General features: G+C 35.8%; 1 protein-coding gene across 1 annotated transcript in view; it reads left to right on the top strand.

Annotated features, from left to right (window-relative positions):
- LOC144970994 (histone-lysine N-methyltransferase MECOM-like) overlaps positions 1-25,000 on the top strand; it is a 216,603-nt gene that overhangs the window by 184,800 nt on the left and 6,803 nt on the right. The window contains exon 7 of the mRNA XM_078911271.1: positions 20,593-20,932. Within this exon, the coding sequence (XP_078767397.1) occupies positions 20,593-20,932 (340 nt within the window). The remainder of the gene's footprint in view (positions 1-20,592; positions 20,933-25,000) is intronic.

The following is a 25,000-nucleotide window of genomic DNA, read 5'->3' as shown; positions in this document are numbered from 1 at the left end:
TTGATTTATTTATTCATATATTTATCTATTAATTTTGCCATGTTTGATTTATTTCACGAAGCCGATAGATTAATTAGCAGTCTCAGATTAAGAATTTTATACAAGTTGGGATAGGAATTTATTTTAATCTATTACTACAGGAAATAGAATTCTTCTGGCAAAATGTGAGAAAGAATATAAAAAGATATTTTGTCAGTTGGATAGCAGCACACATTAGTTTGGCCTATTGATATATTATTGTAGAATATACGAATCGATTGTAAATCTTGATTAATTCTTTCTATTATTCTCTGCAAATCAGTGTGTGGATTTTATTTGAGAAAAAAAATTATCAGAGAAAGTCACGCAAGAAATCCCCTAAAGACTTGTTGGAAATGTATGTGTGTGGATAGAGCCAACGCAAAAGAATAGAAAGTTAATTTTTTTCGTGTTCTATCTTTTCTTCAAACAATCCCATTCTTTTTATCGGGCATAATAATATAATCTATCGTATCTTTAAACAGGAATAGAGATGTAATCTAAAATTGGTTTATGTCCTTAGTTAAATGGATCTTTTGTATTATTTTATTACTGCAACAATAGGCAAGACATTTTCCTTCAGTGGAATATTCGTGAAAACCACTTCCCCTTTAAAGTAATAATAAATAATACGGATAACCTTCGTGCTAGAGATAAAATTATCACGCTAGCTAGCCCAGCCCACCTACCGCATCCCTCCCCACTATACCGTGAATTAATGTCGCTCTGTCATTTCATAAGAACACCTTGATCCGTTCCGAATTTGTTCCAATGTGCTTTTCTTTCTTCTTTTTTTTTTTCAATAACATTTCCAGATAAGGGTAATACGTTATGTACTTTTCTAGCAACAAAACAAAACTATAATATCATATTCTTCAATTCTAATTTAAAGCAATTAATTGATAATTTGGTCAAGATCACGAAAGAAAGTGTAGCTTTATTAACTAGTTTCAATGAGTGGATACAATTGACACTGTACAACCTCATCACAAACCACCCTCCCTCTTTCACACCCTTTTCGAACAATGAATACCATTTTCACACCTGAATAAAAGCAATATAAAAATTTTATTGTCGCCATAAATGTATCTCATTGTGTCCTCGCGTAAGTTTTCGTGTATATTGATATAGCTCCGTGTTAATTTCTTGCCTTTACTATTGATAAGATTCCAATTTATTTTCAACCTGTCTTGTTAATATTAATAGTTGATAAACGCCTTCGTTTCCTTTTCTTTTCTGATACTTTAGTCACAGCGACACGCCTCATACAACGCATGAAATATCATTATGAACTGAACAGTGGAAGATTATTAGTAACATTGTCCCTTCTCGGCATCCTCTCTTTTCCCGAATAAAATAACCAAGTATTATTCTTTAATCATATTCTTGTATTGACTCCCTACAGCGTTTAACGCCCTAATTTGTTCCTTTTTGTGGTTAGGCGTTCCTATCTCTTTATCTATTACCTTTTTGAATACTTTGTCATCTGGAGGGCCATCTTTCGTCTATGTTTTTAGTCAATTACAACCGATCATAATTTTTTATAAATAAAAAAAAAAGAAAAGAAAAGAAAAAAAACCCTAATAACTTTATTGGTGTGGTCTTTTCTTCTCCTATGTTCAAAATTTGATGTCCTCTTTTTGTAACACCTTAGGGGTAAAAACCAACCAGTCTTCTTCATGCATGAACTTTTAAAAAATAAATATTAGAAGTGGAGGAATAAAAATATATAAAAAAGGAAGAAGACAAGAATGAAAAGCTCAATATTAAATACGGATTGAGAGCTTTTAAATATCAGATGGAAAAATAAAATGATGTGAAGGGTCTGTACGGACCAATGCATCGTAGAGGGTGTTTGAACCCGTGCGATGGTAACATGTGGCCATTTGTAGAGATTCGCGAGTCTTCTTCTTCTTCTCCCTTCGACGAAGCTTATTTTCACCTTCCCTTTCACACTCGTTTAATTTGAAGAGGGAAAAATTGCAGGCTCCGGACACATAAAAAACAGTGAGCTGAAAGAAATAGACATACACTTTCTATACAATGGTCGAGGCGAGAAAACGAGAATGGATGGGATTGATGTTTTCACAATGAGGAAGTGGAAGAAAAGGGAAGCGAGGATATTAAAATTTATTGTCAAAAAAACACAGAAAAGGAAGAGGAAAAGGATGAGTGGAGACACGTCCATACGTCTAATTGTTCTGGGCTTTATTTTAATGACTCGTTGATTCAACATCACCAAGGCCAGCTTGTATGCAAAAGAGCGGCTGGGAGATTTCAGTCAAAGCAACCGAGTTCTTTAAGTGTCATAGAAAAGTAAAGAGTCGTCAAAGTAGTCGTAGTAGTTATTTGACGCCTTCTTTTTTTTTGTTTACTATCTCTGGAAGTGTACGGTCTGGTGCTGATGACAATAAAATTCATAAAAGTAAAAAAGACAGGACTATACTTGTCACAATATAATGATAATATAATTCTTAGATGGCGTACGTATTATTTTCTGAATACATACATACATTCATTTTACTGTTATTGTCCAAGACTTCTTTCACACGTTATGAGAATTTATTGTTCAAAAGGGATTCTAGTTTCACTTCAACCAACACCTTGAGTTTAAAAAAAAAAAGAAACGCCTGCTTCATAGTCATTCTCTGATCACTCAAGCCTTGAAGACAACGAGGCATGTCACATGGTTCGTTCTGTATTTTTATTTTCTAATTCATTAAACATCGTATTATTATCATTTCCGTCAAAGCATCCTCCCCTCTCGTCCTAGAAATTGAAAGGTCTATTTTAAAGTTTTTTTTCTTTCTTTCTTTCTTCATTTTTTTTTTTTCGACAAGTTATGAGTTTACGTTTTTAATCATGGTGTACATTTCTTCATTCGACGATTATCTTAGAATCGTTTTGTGTGAAAAATTCGCCGCGTTTGGTGGGTATATTCACAGGTGTCGGGCGCTATTCACCTTCTGTGGAGTTGTCAATAGGAGGATCGCTCACTGAACATTCCTCGACCCTTTTCTTTCTGTTGTTTATGATAAAGAGATTTTCAACTCCTTCACCATGGCGTATTGCGTTTAGCGTGAATCTCTCCATTTAGGTAATCAACCAACGCAACACAAAGAAAGTCAATTGTTTGGCTTTTCAAATGAACTTCTTTTAACCCCAGTTCGAAATGCTAGATTAGCCTTTAAGACTGTGACGAACTTAATGAGGCGAAAGGCGCAAAATATTGAATATTTCTGTTCTTTTCTTCTGGGTATCAAACCGGAATTAGTAAATGAATTTGGGTTGTCTTTATTTTCTTTCTCTCCATTGAAGTATTAGGCGTAAAGACCCATAAACTCTCTAGTCAATGGGAACAAGCGGACTCTTCGCTGACTTTATTTATTTTCTCTTTTCGATGTTTAAATTCAACGAATCGTCTTCGGCTGTTAAAAAAAAAAAAATGAAAAAAAGAAGACACCAGCTTTGGTTATTGACAAGCTATTTATTGGTCGCGTAATTAAATAAAAGTCTTAGAGACAACAAGATGTGGTTCAGATCTTATAAGATTTTTATTTTGAATGAGTTTCAAACGAGATGAGAAATTCCACGGGTATTCGGTATTCAGCTTGCTTTTGTGTTGAATGAATGGTGATCTCTATTCGCCCAAGTCATCTTCAATGTAGACGAATTCTGGTCATATTAAAAAAAACCGTTTCTTGGTATTCAAATCTTCCCTTCTATGATTGAGGCGTGAAATGTCAAATAACCTATATTATATTATCTATGGATGATACAATTATATTATTATATTGTATATAACGCGATAAATACGTGGCATCCTCCGACCAGGAGGTTTTTAGTTTACATTAAATTATCACTGCTTTAAGAAATCGGACGGGTGGAACACTTCATTATAATTGCCATGAACAGGATTTTTTTTTTTTTTTTTTTTTTGTCATCTTAATTAATTTCGGCATTGACAACATGCGTACCGGCGTACATACACTGTCAAATTTCCTTTACTACAATTTGGCCAGACAACTTTAACTTCATTTATCAGTGGATTAAAATGACCCCAAACTTGCCAAACAATAAATTGATAAATAAATAACTCGAAAATGTCTTTGAAGTCGCGAAATGAAACATTTTTGCCAAAATAGGCGTCGCTAAATCGATCGATAAGTTACGAAAAAAGGTTTTCCGGTCAATTTTTTTAAAAAGGCGTTTTGTCATCGTGTTGACAATTAATTTAGCTCTCGACACGGTTTTGGACTTGGAAGAAGAATCTCCTGGGTATTGTCAGAGTTATTTAGGAAGATGACAATAGGGGATAATAGCTGATAACACCTGCACAAAGCGTCTTGCTGACACCTGAAATGTTTTTGGGTGTCTTACCAAACACGAGTGGAGCTTAAGTATTTCTCTCCATAATAATAATATCACACAGCCATCGGCGTTAATCAAAAACGTATCGGTTTCTGTATTAGGCGTGACAAATTGTTGGTGAGAGGAAGCGGTGGTTGATTGAGGGTGTTGGGTTGTAATGGTTTTAAAGTTAATCAAAGGTTTCAGGGGTCCAATACATTGCGCGGAATGGACATGGATTATGTTTTTTTTTCTGGAATATTCTGAGTTCAACTTGGTCTCGGAAACGTTGGCTTTGCCTGTGAAAGGTTTTAAATACCGGCAGTAGAACTTTAACGGAATGCTCAACGACTTTTTATGCAGAATCAGAATGGATATGCACGATTACATAATGTCTATGAGTTTTCTCTCTCTCTCTCTCTCTCTCTCTCTCTCTCTCTCTCTCTCTCGTTCTAAAATCTCTCAACAGACTCTATGCCGTCACAAAATATAGACCCAAAATATCAAAGTCAAGACTTACTTTTTTTCGCCTTAAATAGATTACAGGAGATAGGGAACGCGATCCAGCTATAGCAAGTCTCAAGACATGATAATAATCGTATGATCGCACCCTTGGGAACGATGAGACAAGACTATTTATGCTGGAGCCGTCTCCCAATATGGATACGGCTAGGAAGGGGAAGAATAGAATATCATGAATCTATAATGGGAAAGATCAAACCTGAAAGAACAAGAATAAGAAACATACTGCATTGATTAAGCTCTATTATGTATCGGATTCAATTACCCACAGATAGGATAAAAGTATTGAGGACGAAAAATTAAATCACGGAGAGAAGGGCTCAGTCCGAGACTCGCGACAAAGAAAATAGATATAAAAATAAATTACACGAAGACGCATACACATGAAAAAACAGAATACAATGAAGTGTATCGTAAAAAGTTGTCATCCCGAGCTCTTAAATCGCTGTACACAAAAGGGGAAAACTGCAGGATGTCTGGGTGGCGTTGAAATTAAACATGGCCGCACAAGGAAACCCCCTGTTGCTTGATCCGGTGTTAAGTATGTGGGATCATGGGTAGATGATGATAAGCGTGACTCTTCGGGAAAAAAAGGAGCTCGCAAACAACCTTCCTCCTTCAGTCTGATGGCATTTCACGCCGAGGAAAATCTCACTTTTTAATTTCTTACGGTTTGCTATCGTGGTGACAGTAATCATATCACGGTAGAATGAAGGACTATTTGTCAACATTTTTATGATGATAAATTGTAATTGACATATAGAAAATGATAATTCGTGACACTCGGTGGAATTGGAAATTGGGGAGTGAAAGGGGGTGGTATGTAATCGTGATTATTGATTCAGAATGATATCGATGGGGGTTTTAATCAATACTAGCGATATTCTATGCATCGATTTGTGCTCCTTACAATAAGAATTTCTGTCTCCAAATCAGATTTATTCTTACTCAAATCTTGTTATCGAATCGTCTAATCGTTCTATCATTATTGTAATCCCATTCCTTGTTAACAAATTAGTGGAAAAATATAAAAGGTTTTTGTTTGTTTGTTCTAGTTTCCCTTTTTTTTCCTTCAGTAAAACCAACATTTTTTTTAATTTTTTGGTCATCGGTTCTTGTTCCAAAGAAATGAAAATCTTTTACTTCAAAATTCCAATTTTTTTTTTCTTGTATCGGTTTGATGTTTTAAAAGGCTTTTTAGTTCATGGTTAAAAAAAAAAAGGAGAAACCTCAAGGGAAGAAAAATTCCTATAATCCTCATCAATCAATTATTTTTTTTAAAAGGTCCATGGGAAGTAAAGAAGAGGTAAAGGTAATGGGGATTCTTCCTAAAGGAACGGTTTTTTTGGAATAATAATCATTTTAAAATAGTACTAAAAGCAATATTATAATATTAAAGAAAAGAAATAAACCCGCGCGTGATAGGAAACAAAGTAAGTCTACAGACCTTGCTATAGCCGGGATGCGCGCATGAATATATTAGCTGTTGATCGGAAGGATCCTCTTATTATTCTGTTTGACAAAACTTCAGAATATTTTCAAGGGCTTTTTTTTTTAGTGTAAAAAAAAAAACCAGATAAATAACATGAAAGACAGGGTGACAAAAGAGGATGAAGACGATTAACGGGTGTCATGGAAGACGAATGTATTTTGTACTCTCCTATCTCCTATTTGTAAATTATTATTATTATTATTATGTTTGTATTTAAATGCAAGATTGGCACGAACAAGACGACTAGCCCTCTTCGTGTGTGGTAAACCCCGGCGTGAATACCCACACAGCAGTAGCAGCAGCTGTACACTGACAAAACATTTTATTTTTTTTCATTTCGTTTATGTGACAATATTATTATTATTATTTAGTGGATGCACTTGCTGCTTAATTCACTCCCTTGATTGGTGACACAAAATATAATAATTGTGCGGCTTAATGACACTCGCTCTCGGATCGGAAGGTCATCCTGGGTTCGAGCCTCGCTCGGCGCATAGTTGAGTCCTTCTTAGAAAAAACTCTTTACTCACATTCTTTCATCTTATTCAGGTGTAAAATGAGTACCTGACCGTTAACAGCGTTGTCTCTGTCCGGGGAAAAATTGTAATATCGCCTAACAGGCGTCATGTCTCGACCTACATGTTAAGTGTTGCTGTCGGCCAGGGACCCACTGTAAAGCGTTTTGAGCACGTTTAATGGATATTGCGCCTTATAAAAGCTCAATTACAAGAACGGAAAGTTGCAGTTTGTGTGCAGGAGTTGGTTTCATTTTGGATGTTCGTCCATTCGGAGAATAAAAAAGAAACTCAAACCATGAAAAATGTTGTTTACGTCTAAGTCCTCATAAAAGTATTACATTTTATTGTGTTGGGCATAGTTCATTAAACCAAGGGACGTAATCGTCAACAAATGCATTCCACAAATTTCGATTGATTCAATTAATTCAAATTAGTGCCCGTTTTGACAAAAAGACTTTAGTCTGAAGATTCGTTGAGTTCATCGATATATTATTATTATTATTATTATTATTATTATTATTATTATTATTATTATTATTATTATTATTATTATTATTATTATTATTATGTTGTAGGGAGTTCTCTGCCCTGAGTGAAAAAGACATTTATTTTGCCGATGTAGGGCAGCGTACACGTTGTGTTGTAGAGTTTTATTCATTTGGAAGAGCGCACTGTTGATCACCTTACCTTAGAGTCTGCCGATCTACGACATAAAACATAAAAAAAAAAAGAATTTGGCTTTAAAACTCGTCGTCAAAACTCAATTGATTAAAACGACCCTAAAAACTACCATGTTTGAGAGTTTTTGACAGAATGACGGGTCATTTTAATCTATTTGTATTTGAAGGACGAATTTCCTGGCCAAAATGTTAAAAACCTTTTTTTGTTTGTTAATTTTAATTTATTTTTTTTGGTACTTCTTTTTGTTTGTTTTGTTTTATTTTATTTTTTGCTATCTTGCTTCTTTTTTTCTTTCTTTTTTTTTGTGTGCTTTTTTTGTCTTTTATGTGCCTCAAGATAAAGTATATGTATATATATATATATAAACAATAGAACAGTTGGGCGGGGGAGGGGGGGGGGATATGGAGATTGCGATCTTAGCCAACTTTATCACTGAGCTCGTTAAAGCATCAGAGAATCATTATAAGATACTTACTTCCTATCATAAATGATCACCAATATCACTCTTAAGGTACAGCCAGAGCAATATATCTCTCGTAATTTTATTGATGTCTACACCAAAGGATAAGATGAATAGGAAAAGGAGACAGACAAATGACTGTAGAAAGACCACGTTATCTACCCCAACCTCGCGCCTCTTATCAATGTATCAATGAATTCCCCGGACAGGCAAATGGACCAGTTAATTTTTGCAACTCCCAAAAGGGTGCCCTCTATCGGATGCATCGTCGCCTATCAACTGGGACGCGAGGTGTCAATCGCTCGAGAGAGATAAAAAAGTGATCAGGGCGAGGAGGTAACTAATTGATCGAGAACCGGAGTAATCAAGGGATTCGTGATAGACGTCGACCTTCCTTGATTTGATGCGCATGACATCGTGACTGGCGGGGCGGTTTTCACTTCCGGTGTCGCACTAATGGCGGACATTTTTGAAGACGTTCAATTACCATTTTCAGATCCTTTTTTTTCTTTAACGAGAAAGGAGTGAATGGAACAAAGACGACGACGACAACGACGATGACGATGACGACGATACATAGAAAGAGGAGAGGATGATTGAGCGAGAGAGAGAGAGAGAGAGAGAGAGAGAGAGAGAGAGAGAGAGAGAGAGAGAGAGAGAGAGAGAGAGAGAGAGAGATGATTAGAACACCAAAAAGAAAAAAGAAAGATGAGATGCATAAAGATCGAAAGAAAGAAAGAAAGAAAGAAAGAAGAAGAAAAGAGACAGACAAGATGATTACAACAGCAGAAGGGACACTCGAAGACAATGGTCCAAAAAATAAACCCCCAGTCCAATTGGCCATGTGGTGACCTTTGACCACTAATTATTTCCTGGGCTATGGAAGAGGGAGGAAAAGAAACAGTAACATTGTGGGGTTCAAGGAATCATGGAGACAGGCGTCAGGCAGACTGCTATTTCTTGGACACAAGTGCACACAGAACTAGCACCAAAGATTTCTACTCTAAGAGATAAAAGTTCACGTCTTCGAGAAAAAGTACAAACTCTTTATAACAAGTTAGCACAACGATCTATCTATCTATCTATCTATCTATCTATCTATCTATCTATCTATCTATCTATCTATCTATCTATCTATCTATCTATCTATCTATCTATCTATCTATCTATCTATCTATCTATCTATCTATCTATCTATCTATCTATCTATCTATCTATCTATCTATCTATCTATCTATCTATCTATCTATCTATCTATCTATCTATCTATCTATCTATCTATCTATCTATCTATCTATCTATCTATCTATCTATCTATCTGTCTATTTATCTATCTATCTATCCATCCATCCGTCTGTCTATCTATCTATTTATCTGCCTGTCTATCTATCCATCTGGTCATGTATCTAACAATTAAATAAAATAGTCTAACAGCTCGAGTCAGAAGCGATTGTTGACTGGGACAAATTAAATGTAGGTCTGAAAATATATTATTATTAGAGAAGCGCCATGTATTTCGGGTGAAATTTATTTATCATCCCCAATGCATCGAGCGTCTTTGTCGTGCTACGAGGCGCATTTTAAGTATTTATTATAACTTTATTTATCACCCCCTACCCCTCTCCTATTATTCCACCCCGTTCTAAAACAGATTCTCATAAGTATGTGATCATAATTGGATTGATAATGAGAGAAACTATGTCTTGAACGAAATTCATTCTCATTGCTGAAGAGTCAATAAACGCCATGTAATACAGACTGGCATGGACAGGTTGGGGCAAAGTGTTTTGCCAACAGCCATTAAATGAGGAGAAAAATAAAATATGTCTCTAACACAGATTAAAATCCAAACCATATTATTGCAAAGAAAACCGAACTCGTTTGACAATAAACCATCATGTACAATAAATCACATTGTTTATAAATTTTTAATCAACTTAGAGAAAGTCTGTATACATTTGTGTACACGTTGCGGGGGATCATAAAAATAAACAAACGATGTATATGGGCCTTCAATGTCTTCGTGTCTTCGTGTCCCCAGGATGTCAATATGACCCCTCCTCTTGACGTCATCTTGGCGTCTCTTCAACGACAATGTCACCCTCCTTAATTTTCTTTCCACTTTGAAAAGGGGGAAGAAATTAAAAAAAAAAAAAGAAAATAGGGATCTTCAAAACATGGCAAATAATAATAATTATTATAAAAGTCGGAAACACTGCATATGTTAAAGATAAAGATATCGGGGTACACAATGAGAAGCAAATACAGTACTCAAAAATAATATATTGAACGTTAACTCTAAAAACGTTCTGAGAAGCACCTTCGCATGAATGCTCTCGTCGTCTTCATCTTGTTGACAATGGGAAGAGCTGATCTGAATAAAGAAAAGTCGTAAAAAATAAACAACCCAACACAGAAAAAAAGAAAAGAAAAGAATGTTCGAAAGGACAAAAATTATAAAAAAGGAAAAAAAAAAAAAAGATAGCATGCGATTCAGAGGACATCCTTTTTTACTGTAAAGCCATTTTTCATTGTATCAATGCGCATGTCTCCCCGTAGTCGTTGACCTCGCTTCCGAGGTCATGCCGTCACGCTGTCTGCTGCGAGGTCATTCGGCTGTCCGGTCACCGCTAGGATGACCCAACACCGGACTGAGGATTGTTTTTGTGTTGTGTTTTTTAAAGTTCATGTGCGTTTGGGTGTTCGCATGAATGTGTGTGTTTGAGAGAAAAAGAGAGAGAGAGAAGAGATGGGAGAGGAGGATACATTGGGATCAGGGTGAGCGGATTGAGTTTTGCCTTTGGTGTTATAAAGAGCATGTCGTTGGTTGTGTGTGTGTGTGTGTGTGTGTGTGTGTGTGTGTGTGTGTGCGTGTGTGTGTGTGTGTGCACTGTACGGATGTGAGATTTGTTTTGTGTATTTCAGTAATGAGAGTGTGAAAGTGAAGGAGGATGAGGGAAGCAACAACAATAATAATAAAAAAAATAATAATACAAGGAAGATGGATGAGAAATGAATGCTTTATGACCGATGGCTAGTTTTTCACTGAATGACGATCGTGTTATAATAGTAGCCTAGCAGATGGGAACAAGGGAGATGGAAAGAGTAATGGAAGTGTGAGCATGAGGTGCCGATGCTGCTCTTACCCTTTCCTTTATACTTTTTTTGGGACCAGCCTTTCCTGGGTTGTCTAAAAGAAGAAAGAGAAGAAACAGAAGTCTTGATGGTTATTTGTTTTATCATTTGAATTAGGGGATTGGAAAAGGGGGGAGGGGTGTATGGAAAAGTGGAGACAGAGTGGCATGCATCTCCGTAGTAGCGGCGTGTGTATAGAGGGTTTGAGAGATGTGATTGAATGAAAAAAATGGAGAGATTTTGATATTACTGTGGCTGTGGTCAAAGAGACCAGGGGATAGCAGCCGTTAATCGCTTTTTGAAAGTCAATAGGATTGCTGACTTTGAAAGATGTTAAGATTTTTTTTCTTTGGTTGTCTCTGACATTATTATTATTATTATTATTATTATTATTATTATTATTTTTATTATTATTTGTCATACTATTGACATTTACCTCCCTTTTCTTCTTCTTTTGTCTTTCTTTAATTTTGTATTTGTGAGTATTTTCTCATTGAGACTGTTGTCTCTCGTGCATCAAGTGTAGGGTTCGGACAACTGAAAGAAGAAGAGCTCACCAACCAACCAACCCTATTATTTCTCCAGATGTCGCGGGGATGGATTTGTAATAGAAGGAGATACAAAACAAGATAGTCGTTTTTTATGTTTGCAATGGACGGATTATTGCTATCATCTTTTTAAAAATCATATTTTAACTGCAGCTGCCATGGTTTAATGTTTTTGAAACGAGATCCCAATGACAATAGCATTGAGGCCATTTTAGAGTTTAGATCTTTTCTCGTTCAATTCTTAACATATCCTTGTTGTATTATCTATAATTGAGAACAAATCGTATTCTTTTATTCATTTGAGCGGTTGTCTTAAATATAAAATTGCAAATTAGATAGATTAACTTAAAATCGCTATTCTCATAATTCGTACATTATTGTCTATTCGATATAGACTTCTTTTATAAAAAGGTAATTAAAATTACCATAAATGAAAAAGTGGTTAAATGAACAAAATATGGTAGCTTATGTGTGTGTGTGAGAGAGAGAGAGAGAGAGAGAGAGAGAGAGAGAGAGAGAGAGAGAGAGAGAGAGAGAGAGAGAGAGAGAAAAGAGAGGTGGAAGGGGAAAGAAGGGGGGGGGGGGTGAGAGAGAGCTAACCCCAAATCAAATCTCTGACGATGATTAATTTGTTCATCCCATTTTCCCATATTATTGTCATGATATCAAATATATTTTCCCACCCACTCCAAGCACCTCCGCCTAGTCAGCGATATATTGTATTTGTTTATATTGTTATTAGCGGTCCAGACAGATCAGACAATGGCCCAGAATGGCTCAGGGGTGGAGACCAGTGGTCAACAATGGTTGTCGGACTGGTCACTTAGGGTCGACTCGGACACCAACACTCCTCCCATCATAAGGACAGAATTGATGGACAATGCGGTGACCTCACCCGACCTGTGAACTGACCAAACCACAGCATCACTGCTTAAGCCGCTGATGTATTGGTCAGTGTTTGGGAAACGGAGAGTTAGGATTTTTATCATTTTTTTTTTAGTATTGTCATTTCTTCTGTTTTATAGTTTGCTTTCTATCCTGTCTGTTTTTTTTTAAATTCTCAATGCCTGTAAAACTTGGGGGGGGGGGGGGGGGGGATGCGGAAGGGGGACTCCCAAAACCGCTTTGCACTTCTTTGCAACATTTGATGTCTTCCCTTATAAATGGTAGGCAATAAATTGAAAAAAGAGGGGTCAAAAGAATAAATTAAAAATAATTGAGTTTAGATTCGACATTAAAGAAAAAGTTTTGCCTTTATACCAGGTTTCCACAAAATATTCCCAGGACTTCAATAAAAAGTCTCAACCTTAAAAAGAGAAACAAAACAAAAAATTAGAGAAAAATGTTTTACGTATAAGAAAAACAAAAAAAAAAATTAGAAAAACAAAATCAAATTTAAAAAGTAACATCAAAATAAAAACAAACAAACAAAAAAGATAAGAAAAGAAACAACAATAACATTTTTAAAAAACAAAAAATAAAACATGAATAAAAATCTCAGCGTCATCTAGCCCGCAAATCGTCCTCTTCATAAACAATCAAGAATTTCCTTTGATGTCGTCCTCAAGATTGCTGCAATTTTTTCCCTCTACTTCCTGCTCTACTGTTCTCCCACGGATCTGGACAAAATGGCACACGCCACGTAAAATAGCTGCCAAAAGAAAAAAAAATACAGCTAAGATCAATTTCCCACACTTTGCGACAAAAGATAAAGAAAAATTAAACCCACAATTAATAATATGTCTTCAATTGATTTCAATTAATTTTTAGTTCATCTTATCAAACACGGGCTAATAAAAAAAAAATTAAAAAATTAAACTGCGTTCATTTCTTTGTTTCACAGCAATTATTCATTTATTTCGCATCGTCTTGTGAGCTGTGAGATAGCGGCATTAAAAAAAAAAAATCCCCAAGCCTGAGGGTAAATAGATGAAATGGGTGTTTGAAAACAAATGCATGAGAATGAATTAAATTATTCACTCATGTTAGAAAGGAGTAAAATGTGTTCTCGTATGTTTGTGTGTGTATGTGTGTGTGTGTGTGAGTGTGTGTGTTTGTTTAGTGGTTGGAAAGTGGGGGGGGGGGGGGAGGTAAGGGTGATAATATTTTAAGAAAATAACAAAAGTGATGATGACTATAAATAAATAAAATGATTATATTAATAGTAATAGTAATAATAATAATAATAATAATAATAATAATAATAATAATAATAATAATAATAATAATAATAATAATAATAATAATAATAATAATATTATTATTATTATTATTATTATTATTAATAATAATAATAATAATAATAATAATAATAATAATAATCATAATAATAATAATAATAATAATAATAATAATAATAATGGTGACGATGATGATACTAAAGAACCTTGGATGGAATTCTATCTCATGACTTTTATACGATTCTTTAAGCGAGTTCTTATGTTAAGGTGTGTATTGTTATTGTGTGTATGTGTTTGTTTGTGTATGTGTGTGTATGAGAGAGAGAGAGAGAGAGAGAGAGAGAGAGAGAGAGAGAGAGAGAGTGTATGTTTGTGTATGTGTATTTTCATTTGCATTGTGTGTCAACGTAGTGTCTATGTTTATTTGTGTGCATGAATGTATAATTATTAGTGAGTTTTGTATTGGAGTGTGTTATCATTACATTTCCCGAGGGTACAATCAATTAAACGCCAGAGTTTGTATAATAACAAGATATCAGGAGCGAACGGGAATTCCCAGGTATTTCTATTATATTGCTATTAGTGCTATCTATTCAATTTTTTAAATTGTCATTATTTAATTTCGTATTCTGAAAGAAAACACAAAACACGTATTTTAAATTTTGGCCAGAAAACATGTCCTTCAAATATCGATCGATTATATTGACCCTCATCTTGTCAAAAACTCTCAAACCTAAGAGTTCGATGAAATCCCGGATTAGATAGGTTTTGGGAAGATGATGGTCATTTTAATCGATCGATATTTGAAGGACGTATTTTCTGGCCAAAATTAGAAAACGTGTAATTTTTGTTCTTTTTTTTTTTTTCCAGAGTAGGACAAACTACACTAATATAATATCAATATGAAATAAAACAAACAAGGAAGATGTTTTATCATAGACTAGAAGGGAGAAGGAAGAGGAAAAAAAAAGGGAGGGGGGGGGGGGTAAATAAGGGCAATTGACAATAGAGAAGTAAAAGGGAGAATTAGATGACATATTTCATTCAAAACTATTTCGTCTTCGCCTCGGCTGTTATCTGCCTTACTTTGACAAAACGCTTTCATTTTAGCCAGAAAACTTTTTACTTCAAATGTAATATCTGACAATAAAAATGGCAATCAAAATACTTAAAACTAAAACTACTTAAGCTTAAATTACTATAGACACTTAATAAGTTTTGGTTTAAAGTTTTTTTGTTTGTTTTGTTTTTTGTTTGTTTTGTTTTTTTAGTACTCTTTTACGTCCGTTTTAATTGATTAATTTTTAAAGTAAAAGTTTTCTGGCCAAATTAATCTTTTTTTTTTTAAAAAAAAAGCTGTGTTTTGTCTGAGTATGCAGGTTGTGTATTGATAAAGGGAGTCAATCAATTCATAGAAAAGCTAAATTTCCGCCCGTGGGAACCGAGTCATCTGCTTATTGACGGGTCTGTCTCTCTCTCCCCTCGCTTTTATTGGAATCATAATTTAGTATTATTTGTATGTTTAATGACAGGAGAATGAATTCAATTGAGCAATAGCAAACAAGACAAGAATGGGTACCCAGAAACAAAACCAAAAAAATAAAAAGAAATATAATAAATTTCAAAAGGGGGGTGAGTGGAAGTAGAATTCGCCTTTTATTTTATTCCTGTAGTTCAGGAGATTTCGGCGCTGCTGCTGATGTGGCCTAAAAGTTTAATGAGTACCGATCATGATTTTATCATGACGAGGAAAATATATTATTAAATAAATGAGTAGATTAACTTTAAAAGTAGTGAATTAAAAAAAGTAATTAATTTCAATAAATAAACAAATGTGTTATAAATGACTGTAGATGACGTAATAAACCAAATTTTAGGCTTTCATAATTTATGATATTGTGGATACTCGTAAGTATCAATCTCATCGAATCGTTTTAGCTCTGAGCTGCAGTGCATTCAATAAGTCTTATACCTAGTGTGTATTGGGAAATTAATAATACAAGTGAAAGAGTTACGAAAATTAAAATTAAAATCAGCAGGCGGGGCGGTGGGGGGGGGGGGGGGGGGTGCGAGTAGAAATCATTTTTTTTAGCGTCTTCAAAGCAGAATATAAAAACGTTATGCAAGCCGTCAATAAATCATCATAAAGATTGACTCCTTCGACGGAGTATATTATTACAGAGTTCGTCCTCTCTCCCATGGGAGTTTTTTTTTTTTATGAATCAATTAGAGAGAGCATTCAGCTTTATAGTCGCGGTTATTTATTGGTTGTTTTGTTTGTTTGTTTTTTGTTTTGTTTTTTCATAAAATAAATGGGTATATAAATTAACCAATTCACTGCCGTCTGAAAAGACAAGTGTTTAAAGATTTGGCCAGAAAACTCGTCCTTCAAATATCGAACGATTTAAATGTCCCTCATCGTGGCAACAAAACAATCTCGGACCTAGGAGTTGCTTGAAGAGCTCGAGCGGTTCCAGGTTTGAGAGTTTTTGCCAAGATGATGAGTCATTTAAATCGACTGATATTTGAGGACGAGATTTCTGGCCAAAATCTTTAAATACGAGTTGTTGTTTTTTTCAGAGCGCAGCAGTTAACTGATTAATAAATATAGACGTACAAAGACAGCCAATCAAAGGAGACGTTGAGATGACATTGATCTGTGTTTCCCATGAACTTCTCCCTGAAACAGTTTTAATCTAATGACTATAATAACAATTAAACAATAATAAAAGGCATGACATTTCAACAACTTAATTATTTGGAATCATTGATTGGCGATGAGACAAAAGGGGGGTGATTAAGTGATAGAGCTGCTCGGTCGTGTTATCCCTTAGGATAATTTGGTTTGTTGTTGTTTTATTTTCGAACTCTTCTGTCTGGGGAAATTCCCCGCAATGTAAAGATGGTGTTAAAAGCTGAAGAGTTCCCTTTGGAAAGAATATCGCGTGACTCTTTGATAAGGTGGAAAATGATTGTCATAAAATGAATGAGCCTTGTACTGTTTGGCTGCACACTGACAAAACAGCTCTTTTTTTTTTTTCTCCTTGTGGTCATAAATTCTTCAATCGAGATATCGATGACCTTCAACTTGTTAACAATTCTTGAAACTAATACTTATTTGAAGTCTCAGGTTTATGAATTGTTTACATTAATTTATGGGTAATATTAATCAATTTCTTTATATCTGAAATAAAATAACATCTTTGCCAAAGTGAAAAAAATAAAGGGTTTTTTTTTCTCCAGAATAAGGCAGTGTAGGTAATGCCTGTCTAGGTCTCTGTAATATAAATAATGGTGGTGGTTAACGGGAAATGGTGGCGTCGGATTTGCTCTTTCTTTTGACTTTGCGAAATGATAGTCGTGGGTATCACGCCATATTGAAGGCGTAGAGGACCAGATCAGCAAAGGAAGAAGCCGAATTTGATGATTAGATGAATGGATAGGTCGTCTTCACACACCTTCTCATATCTTGTTATGTATATTAATTAAAAATGATTCACCTAAGTCTTCTCATGTTGACTCTAGATGTGACTTACCATAACGGTTTAAGGGACAATCCTGCATGTTCTTCTTTCAGTATGAAAAGTTTTTAAAAAATATTATCCCTTCTTGTTCGTATATTTTTATATTAATATTATCTCATTTTATTTTATAAGTGACTGAAATATACGCACAATGAATATAGAAAGTCAAACATTACATATCATTCGACTGACTTTAAAAAAGAAAAGGTGGGGAAACATTATTTTAAATTTGTTGTTTTTTTGGGTTTTTTTTTGACAATACAAACGCCCCCTGTTGACTTACGGCCATGTTGAACTCATGAGGAAGAATGCTTGTAATGTATAAAGACTCTTAATTTGATCGTGTCTAGCATTATATACGCTTGTTCGTGGTTAGGGTTGGATGGGAATTCTAACATGTGTCGTGGAACTTGGATCACGACTTTCTAAAAATAGTTATAATTGGATATAATCAGTTATCAGAGACAATAATTGCAATGGATCGTAATGAATGCTCGTATTATGTATGCCCAGTGAATTATTTTACTTTGACTTACTTTCTGTATTGTATTTGTGAACGGGTTCTGACAAGACGTGTTGCTGTTAGTGAGATGCTCCTAACGCTAGACATTATAATCCAATAACTATCATAAAAACTTGAATCACATATTGTAATTATCATGTGGCTTTGTGGTTTTGTAGTTTAGGTCTCTCTCTCTCTCTCTCTCTCTCTCTCTCTCTCTCTCTCTCTCTCTCTCTCTCTCTCTCTCTGTCTCTCTCTCTGTCTCTCTCTCTCTCTGTCTCTCTCTCTGTCTCTCTCTCTCTCTGTCTCTCTCTCTCTCTCTCTCTCTCAAGCTTTTACGGGGAATTTAGACTTTTTGAACAGTTGATAATACATAGTACTATCATTTTGGATGTATTGTTGGTGTTATTGTTGTTGTTTTGTCCACATCGATGTTAATGTTGTCGTTGTTGTTGTTATTGTTGTTGTTGTTGATTATTTTGTTGGATTTTATAATCTGACCTTCTGCCCCTTCCTCCTCCTTTTTGTTTTTAGCGGAGTGATAAAATCGATTTTGCTTTCTTTTCTTTACTACCCATAATCTGATGTCAACTCTTATCTCTCGTGTATACAAAATACATGATATTATGACACCCAAGCGGGTAGACTGAACTTCCCATCATCCATCCAGGTGCAAGGTTGTCAACTAACATTCTTTGTTTTAATTTACGAAAAGAGTAGATAGAAGATTTCTTGTGATCGCAGCCAAGACCTCACAATGTTGATGTTTATTGACACATGAATTGCGTATATGCCGTAAAAAAATTGAGTCCTGTCTCTTCTCTGTCATTTAATGCTGTTTTTCGACGCGATCTTTTTTTCTTTTTTAAATTATATTTAATTTTTATTTTCCTCACAAGACGTTGCATTGCCCAGGTGCAGTCGTCACCAACCCGCTATCGGTAAGGTGGGTCGTTCAAAGGACGAGAACCTGCAAGTTGCTTGGCCAAGGCGAAGGGAGACAACAATGAAAAAAGGTGTCTGATGTCAAAAGGGGAAGATTACTCCTGCTTTCACCAACCGAGTTATTCCATACTTTCTCATGACCTGAGTTGCTCCTTCCCTTGACTTTTACTCCCTTCTTCTTGTCCTCTCTAAGAAGTACAGGTTCTTGTTCGCGGTTGCGTTGTCTGGGAACAGATTGAGGTGGTGATGACAGCAAGATATGAGGTCACAACTCAGGTTATCACCCTCAACCCCCTCCCACCACCACCACCACCGATACAAACTCATTCTCTTCTCATATAAGTTGCAGTTGTTTATAGCTATGGCTCACTTATCAGAGATAAAAGCATATAGATAAGAAAATGAACGATGATAATTAATATTGGATGATACATCCAACCAAACATTATTCTGATGGACAATTTGATAAGGACAGCTCAGCATTCAACAACAATTTCACCCTCACTGACACGTCGCACCTTATTTCGTGATGAGATTTTCAAGTGTTCCCAAAGAACTCCAAATGAATATATACATTACATAATAAAGCATTATCGTTCTTGGATAGTGCAATAAATTGGTCATGAACATATTCATATCTCTTCTACGACCATTGTAAAAAGGACAAGACGTTCACACGGTCGCATAAAAACCCTTGGAAGTCTGGACGGAAAGTCACATATTTAACTCATCAAAATCTTTCAAGCCTGCGTCCTTAGCGTCTGTGATGATCTTCACTCTTGTCGAATTTATGTGACATTTATGACAGTGACCCGGACTATCAATGACTTTAGTGCCCACTCGATGGACTCGTCCACGATCTCATCTTGTGTCGTGTGCAAACAAATCTTCTTCCGGTATTGAAGTATCGACAGACCGTGTTATTGTCACCATCTAATTTTATGATATCAAGTGTCAGTTTTGGCGCTGTGAGAACTATGTACTCTAAATTTGTTTTCGTGTGTTTTCACTTTATAGAGTCGAAGTGTGAGTGTTATAACCAAGTTAATAAATAAATTGAATACCCGAAATTAAGTCCGAGCATTGCTTCTTTCTTTTTTTAATCACTCTAGAAATATGGATTACGACAACTCTGCAATTGTTAGCACATGAAACATGGGATCGAATCTCATTCGAGATGACTATATATTTATTATGTCCAAAAATGAGGATTTTGTATTTTCTCTTTCTTTCTGACTTTGATTTGTTCCAATACTCTCATGGTATATTGCTTTTCAAAAGCTTTTGATTTTAAGATATAGCATATATCACCATCAGATTCTATTCCTCGTACTACTTTTTTATTATTATTGAAAATGCATATTAAAGCCACTAAAAAGATTCTTGAAAAAAACCCATAATCAATAAGATATTACAAGCATTCCCATCAACCTATTTAGATGAAAATTTGAAGTGTTATGGAGTACAATGTAAGACAAAGCAGATTTTTTAAAGATACAAGTAAGGAAAACCCACCCCAAATGTCGATTCCAAAAGAATATCATTCCCTTGTCCAGAAAGGTTTAGTTAAGATGTCTGTTTTTCTTCTTTGTATTGGTCGATAATTTGCTCATCCTTGCAGAGAATGGAACAAAACTTCCCACGTCTATACCTTACATAAATACCAGTCTCCCATTTTCCTAACGCATTTTTTAATATTATGTCCTCTCTTCTACAGACCAAGCCAGCTACTCGTGCCCCAACTGCGGGGAAGTGTTCAGATCTAAAGTGGCAGTAAGACGTCACCAGTCTTACACCTGCACCAACACAGTGTCACCATACACCACACTCAAACAGAAGATGGGCCTCGCACCACACAATCTCTTCCCAACCAACAATTTTGTTGATAATACTGGCAGCATCATCATCAACAATCACTTCAACAACAATAATAACAACAACAACAATGGAAGCAGTGTTGGAAGTAGCAATAATAACGCTACTTCCGGTGGTAGCGGCAGTGAATATGGAGAGATAAGGAGACCTGGAGATGGAGATGACAGTGATGGAAATAGAAGGTAAGAAATCCTAAAATATAATTAAATTTGTAGTTCTTGCATCGGGAAGTTTTTAAAGGATAGCATACAATGTAATCAAAATTAAATGAATAAATAGACATAATGACGTATAAAGAAGAAGTTGTAGTAGTAGTAATAGTAGTAGTAGTAGTAGTAGTAGTAGTAGTAGTAGTAGTAGTAGTAGTAGTAGTAGTAGTAGTAGTAGTAGTAGTAGTATTAGTAGTAGTAGTAGTAGTAGTAGTAGTAGTAGTAGTAGTAGTAGTAGAAGAAGAAGTAGTAGATTATGGCATTAAACAAGAAGTCTTAGATTCAAAGCTCGTGTATCTATGCTTATTATTTGTCATGTCCAATATTGTGGGAATCTCTATACGCCTAGTCTTTCCTCTTCTTTCTTTGAAATAACATTGGGTCAATCCGTTTTAGGATACACTGCAGAGCTATTGTAAATTGTTTGTTTCACGTCACGAAATTTGGAGTAAAGTCCCTACCTCGTCTGCAAGCCATCTGTTTTACGGGAAATCCTCCAATTTGATTATTAATTGCCACCTTACATTATGACTGCACAGTTCATTATTTTTTCACCCAATTATATTCCATAACTCAAGCGAATACGAAAACACACCTTGCATACCTTGTGTCTGGCCCCTACCCTCCCCCCCCCCACCTCCCCGCCCCCCAGGCAACCCCCCCCCCCCCCCAAAAAAAAAACAAAAAAAAAAAAAAACGCCAACAACAAACAAAAAAATCACCAATAAGGCGAACTATACATTTAGTTTTCAAAATAAAAAAGCACAAAAACTAATTAAAAGTTCTCAATAAAAAAAGCAAGGAAATGTCAAGCATCGCCAAAGGGATATAATATTATATAGTAGTCAGTCTCGAACAATGTCCCCTGTCTTTAAGTTACTAAATCATTGTCATTCTATGTGTCAACATTAGTCTCTTTGGATTCATAAGTGGCGACATTAGGATGACAAAAGAAGCGGGTGGAAATACGAAGGCAGCTATCGAATTGAAACATAATTGCGGTGTGAAAGCTTTAAACTTTTGGATTTCGATGGTTTCAAAATTATCATTATCCTCATGGGAGGAACGGGAAAACCCACCACCACCCACGCTTTCATAATTTTATAATATCATTGTTTAATAAATAAGATACCGAAACTTTCATCTCATAAGACAAGGCGCCAAATAAATGGCAATATATATTGTACTGATTTAACCAAATACATACTTGAAAACGAGTGGCTGTTTTCTTATAATTTGTGTTATTGCCAATTAAGAACTATCTTCTTAAATTTTGGTCACGTCTTCATTATGTAGTTAGCCTGCCACCGTCTGCGCCAAATTTAGCGAACTATATTGTACTCATTTTATCAAATACATACTCAAAGACGAGTGGCTGTTTGTTATTATTGTTTTCTCCAATTAAAAGCTATCTTCTTAAATTTGGTCATGTCTTTATTATTTAGGTAGCAAGCCTGCCACCGGCTTCTCCAGTTTGGCTGGAGCGACTTCTTAAGAAAGAAAAGCGATCGAGAATAGTAAACGGTGCCATTTGAAAGGGGCGGGTCTAACTGTGTCCCATTAGCTGGTCTCCCTCTTTTTTTGTATCTTTTCATGACCCAATATAAAACGGACGGCGAAGTTTTCTGCACTCGATGAACCCGAGACTGAGTCAGTGTTAGGAATTTTAATGTATTGTATTGATAAAAAACGGTGGGATTTTAAAATTAATAAGTGTGTGGATGTGTTTTTGGGGTGGGGGTTGGAGGGACGGGATTGAGGGTACACAATTGAAATGTATTCGGGGTGGGTGGTGGGGGGGGGGGGAGTGAAAGTAATGAACTTTACTCGATCTTTTCAGGTTTTTCAATCAACAATAAACCAGGATTTAAGCAGTCTTTAAACACATTTAATAAAGATTGCTGTTAAATTAAGGAATTTAATTCCACGGATAGTACCATGACAGCCCAAGTTGAGTTTTGTGTTTGATGTAGTCTACTCGATGATAAAAAGGTGCTCTTCCCATTGTCGAGTCTGCTCTTTGAAATTTGTCCACAGCTTGAGCGGCGTTTGTTGTATTTACGGGTTCCATGTCAATATTTCATTCATTTATTCCCCATGACAAGGGCGTTTGGGTTTTTGGCATGGCAGGCAGTGCACAGCGGTTCTCACCTGAACGGTCGGTAGGGATTTGCGATGTCAACTTAACACGTTTTGGGTTAGATTAATTATTGTCACACGGATCTTTCCCGTCTTTGTTCTCATACTTGATCGAGCACCAAGATTCAACGTCTTAAATTTGAACTTTGAAATATTTGTGTGTCCTCCGTTTCCTTCTTATCATTACATTACATCATCGTCATGAGTAAGAATGCATGATATTCTACTTTATATCATTTTAATTTGGCGTCATGGAGGGCACATTTATTCAGTATCACACGGTAATTTAATCTATCGTTTGGGGGACAATTCTTGTGAAAGAAGAATGAGAGGTTTATGAGGTTTATTGAAGAAAGAAAAAAGAATGAGAGAGAGAGAGAGAGAGAGAGAGAGAGAGAGAGAGAGAGAGAGAGAGAGAGAGAGAGAGGTGGGGCGACCAAAATTATGTGTTCAATGGTGAGGATTTCAAGATCAAATGGATGGCAGAATCTGAACAGCCTTTGTTGTAAATCCATTTAAATGTCCTTATTTTATCATTAGAGGGACAATTTGAAGACAGTATTAAATCAACTATGATATCGTATTATGTATCTCGGTCAACAAAAATCGTTTGCTAAATTTTGGATGGGACGTTAATCTATCGCTAAGTACTTTCTGCCAATTCAAACACACTCAGCTATACAATCACTGCTGGGTGGACAAACTGCCTCCCGTACTAAGCCTCTTCTCTGGTTTGAAACCCATCGGGTAGCTTGATGACTGTTCCATTATATGAGTAAACATGATGCCAAAATGTTAACTTCATGAGAAATTATTTTCTAATGACTTTAAGAGCCGTGGAAAACGTAACTCACGTAGCATTGAAAAGAACTAAACTTCCTTGTCTAAAAAAAAGGGAAAATAAAGACATTCTTTCGAGTTTAATTAAAAAGCAATGTAATCTCATTTCTGAGACATGATATATTACGGCTATTTTGTTGAAACGCCACACGTGTTAGGAGAGCACAGACTGCGCCATTCACGGTCTCAGATTGTCAAGTGATGAATGACCTGTTATCGACTGTTACCAAAATATGTAGATGTACCAGTCACCCATACTTCGTGGCGTATGGTCGAATCCCTGGCCCATACTCAAAGATAACATGTCACACATTATGATTCAAATGACCACAAGAAAAAGAAGGGGGGAAAAAGCGCAGTCACCGCAAAGTACAGCAGCTCGCTCTATCTAAGTCTAAGCTTGAACCATCTCATTGTTGGATGTATCACGCGTCACGCCTTAACCCTGACTCTGCTTTCGGCAACATCTGGGGTACGATGCATAAATACAGTGTATATAGGAACTGTCGTAATGCAACCCTCCATGCAAATAACGAAGTCTCAAAACGTTTCAGGCCAGATATTAATAATATAGCATAATATCTCTTATACATTTAAATAGAAGTCTGTGTCGTGAGCGCACGCGTGTGTGTGGCAGTCAACCTGTGTCCACAATGGAGGTAAAGTCACGGGAAATCGCCCATTGTGTCCGATCGAGCGGTCAATTTTCCAGACTGGACACCACAACAAAAATCAATGAGCGCGTCATAAAGAAACCCGATAGATTAGACGCATGGCCAGCGACCTCACCTATTGTTTGCACGCGACAACGGCTGCTGTCCTGTTGTGGCCGATTGGGATTTAAAGTGTTAATGAAGATAGACTCTTGTTCAAGACTATGATGGGTGTATACAATGATAGCCACAATGCTAGTATTGCCACCACTGTAATGATCCGGATGGATAATCGCACATAATGCTTACACTATTTATATTGATGAAAATTATATTATGAAAATCATACTTACCACTGGCTCTTTTGTACGGGGTCATTGCTCACGTGACCATAAGAATAGGCCGTCTA

Source organism: Berghia stephanieae, chromosome 4 (genome assembly GCF_034508935.2).
Source record: "Berghia stephanieae isolate SIO BIC M18660-M18661 chromosome 4, UCSD_Bste_1.3, whole genome shotgun sequence".
Classification (NCBI taxonomy): Eukaryota; Metazoa; Mollusca; class Gastropoda; order Nudibranchia; family Aeolidiidae; genus Berghia; species Berghia stephanieae.
Note: the sequence above shows the minus strand (reverse complement) of the source record. Positions and strands in the feature narration are given on the sequence as shown.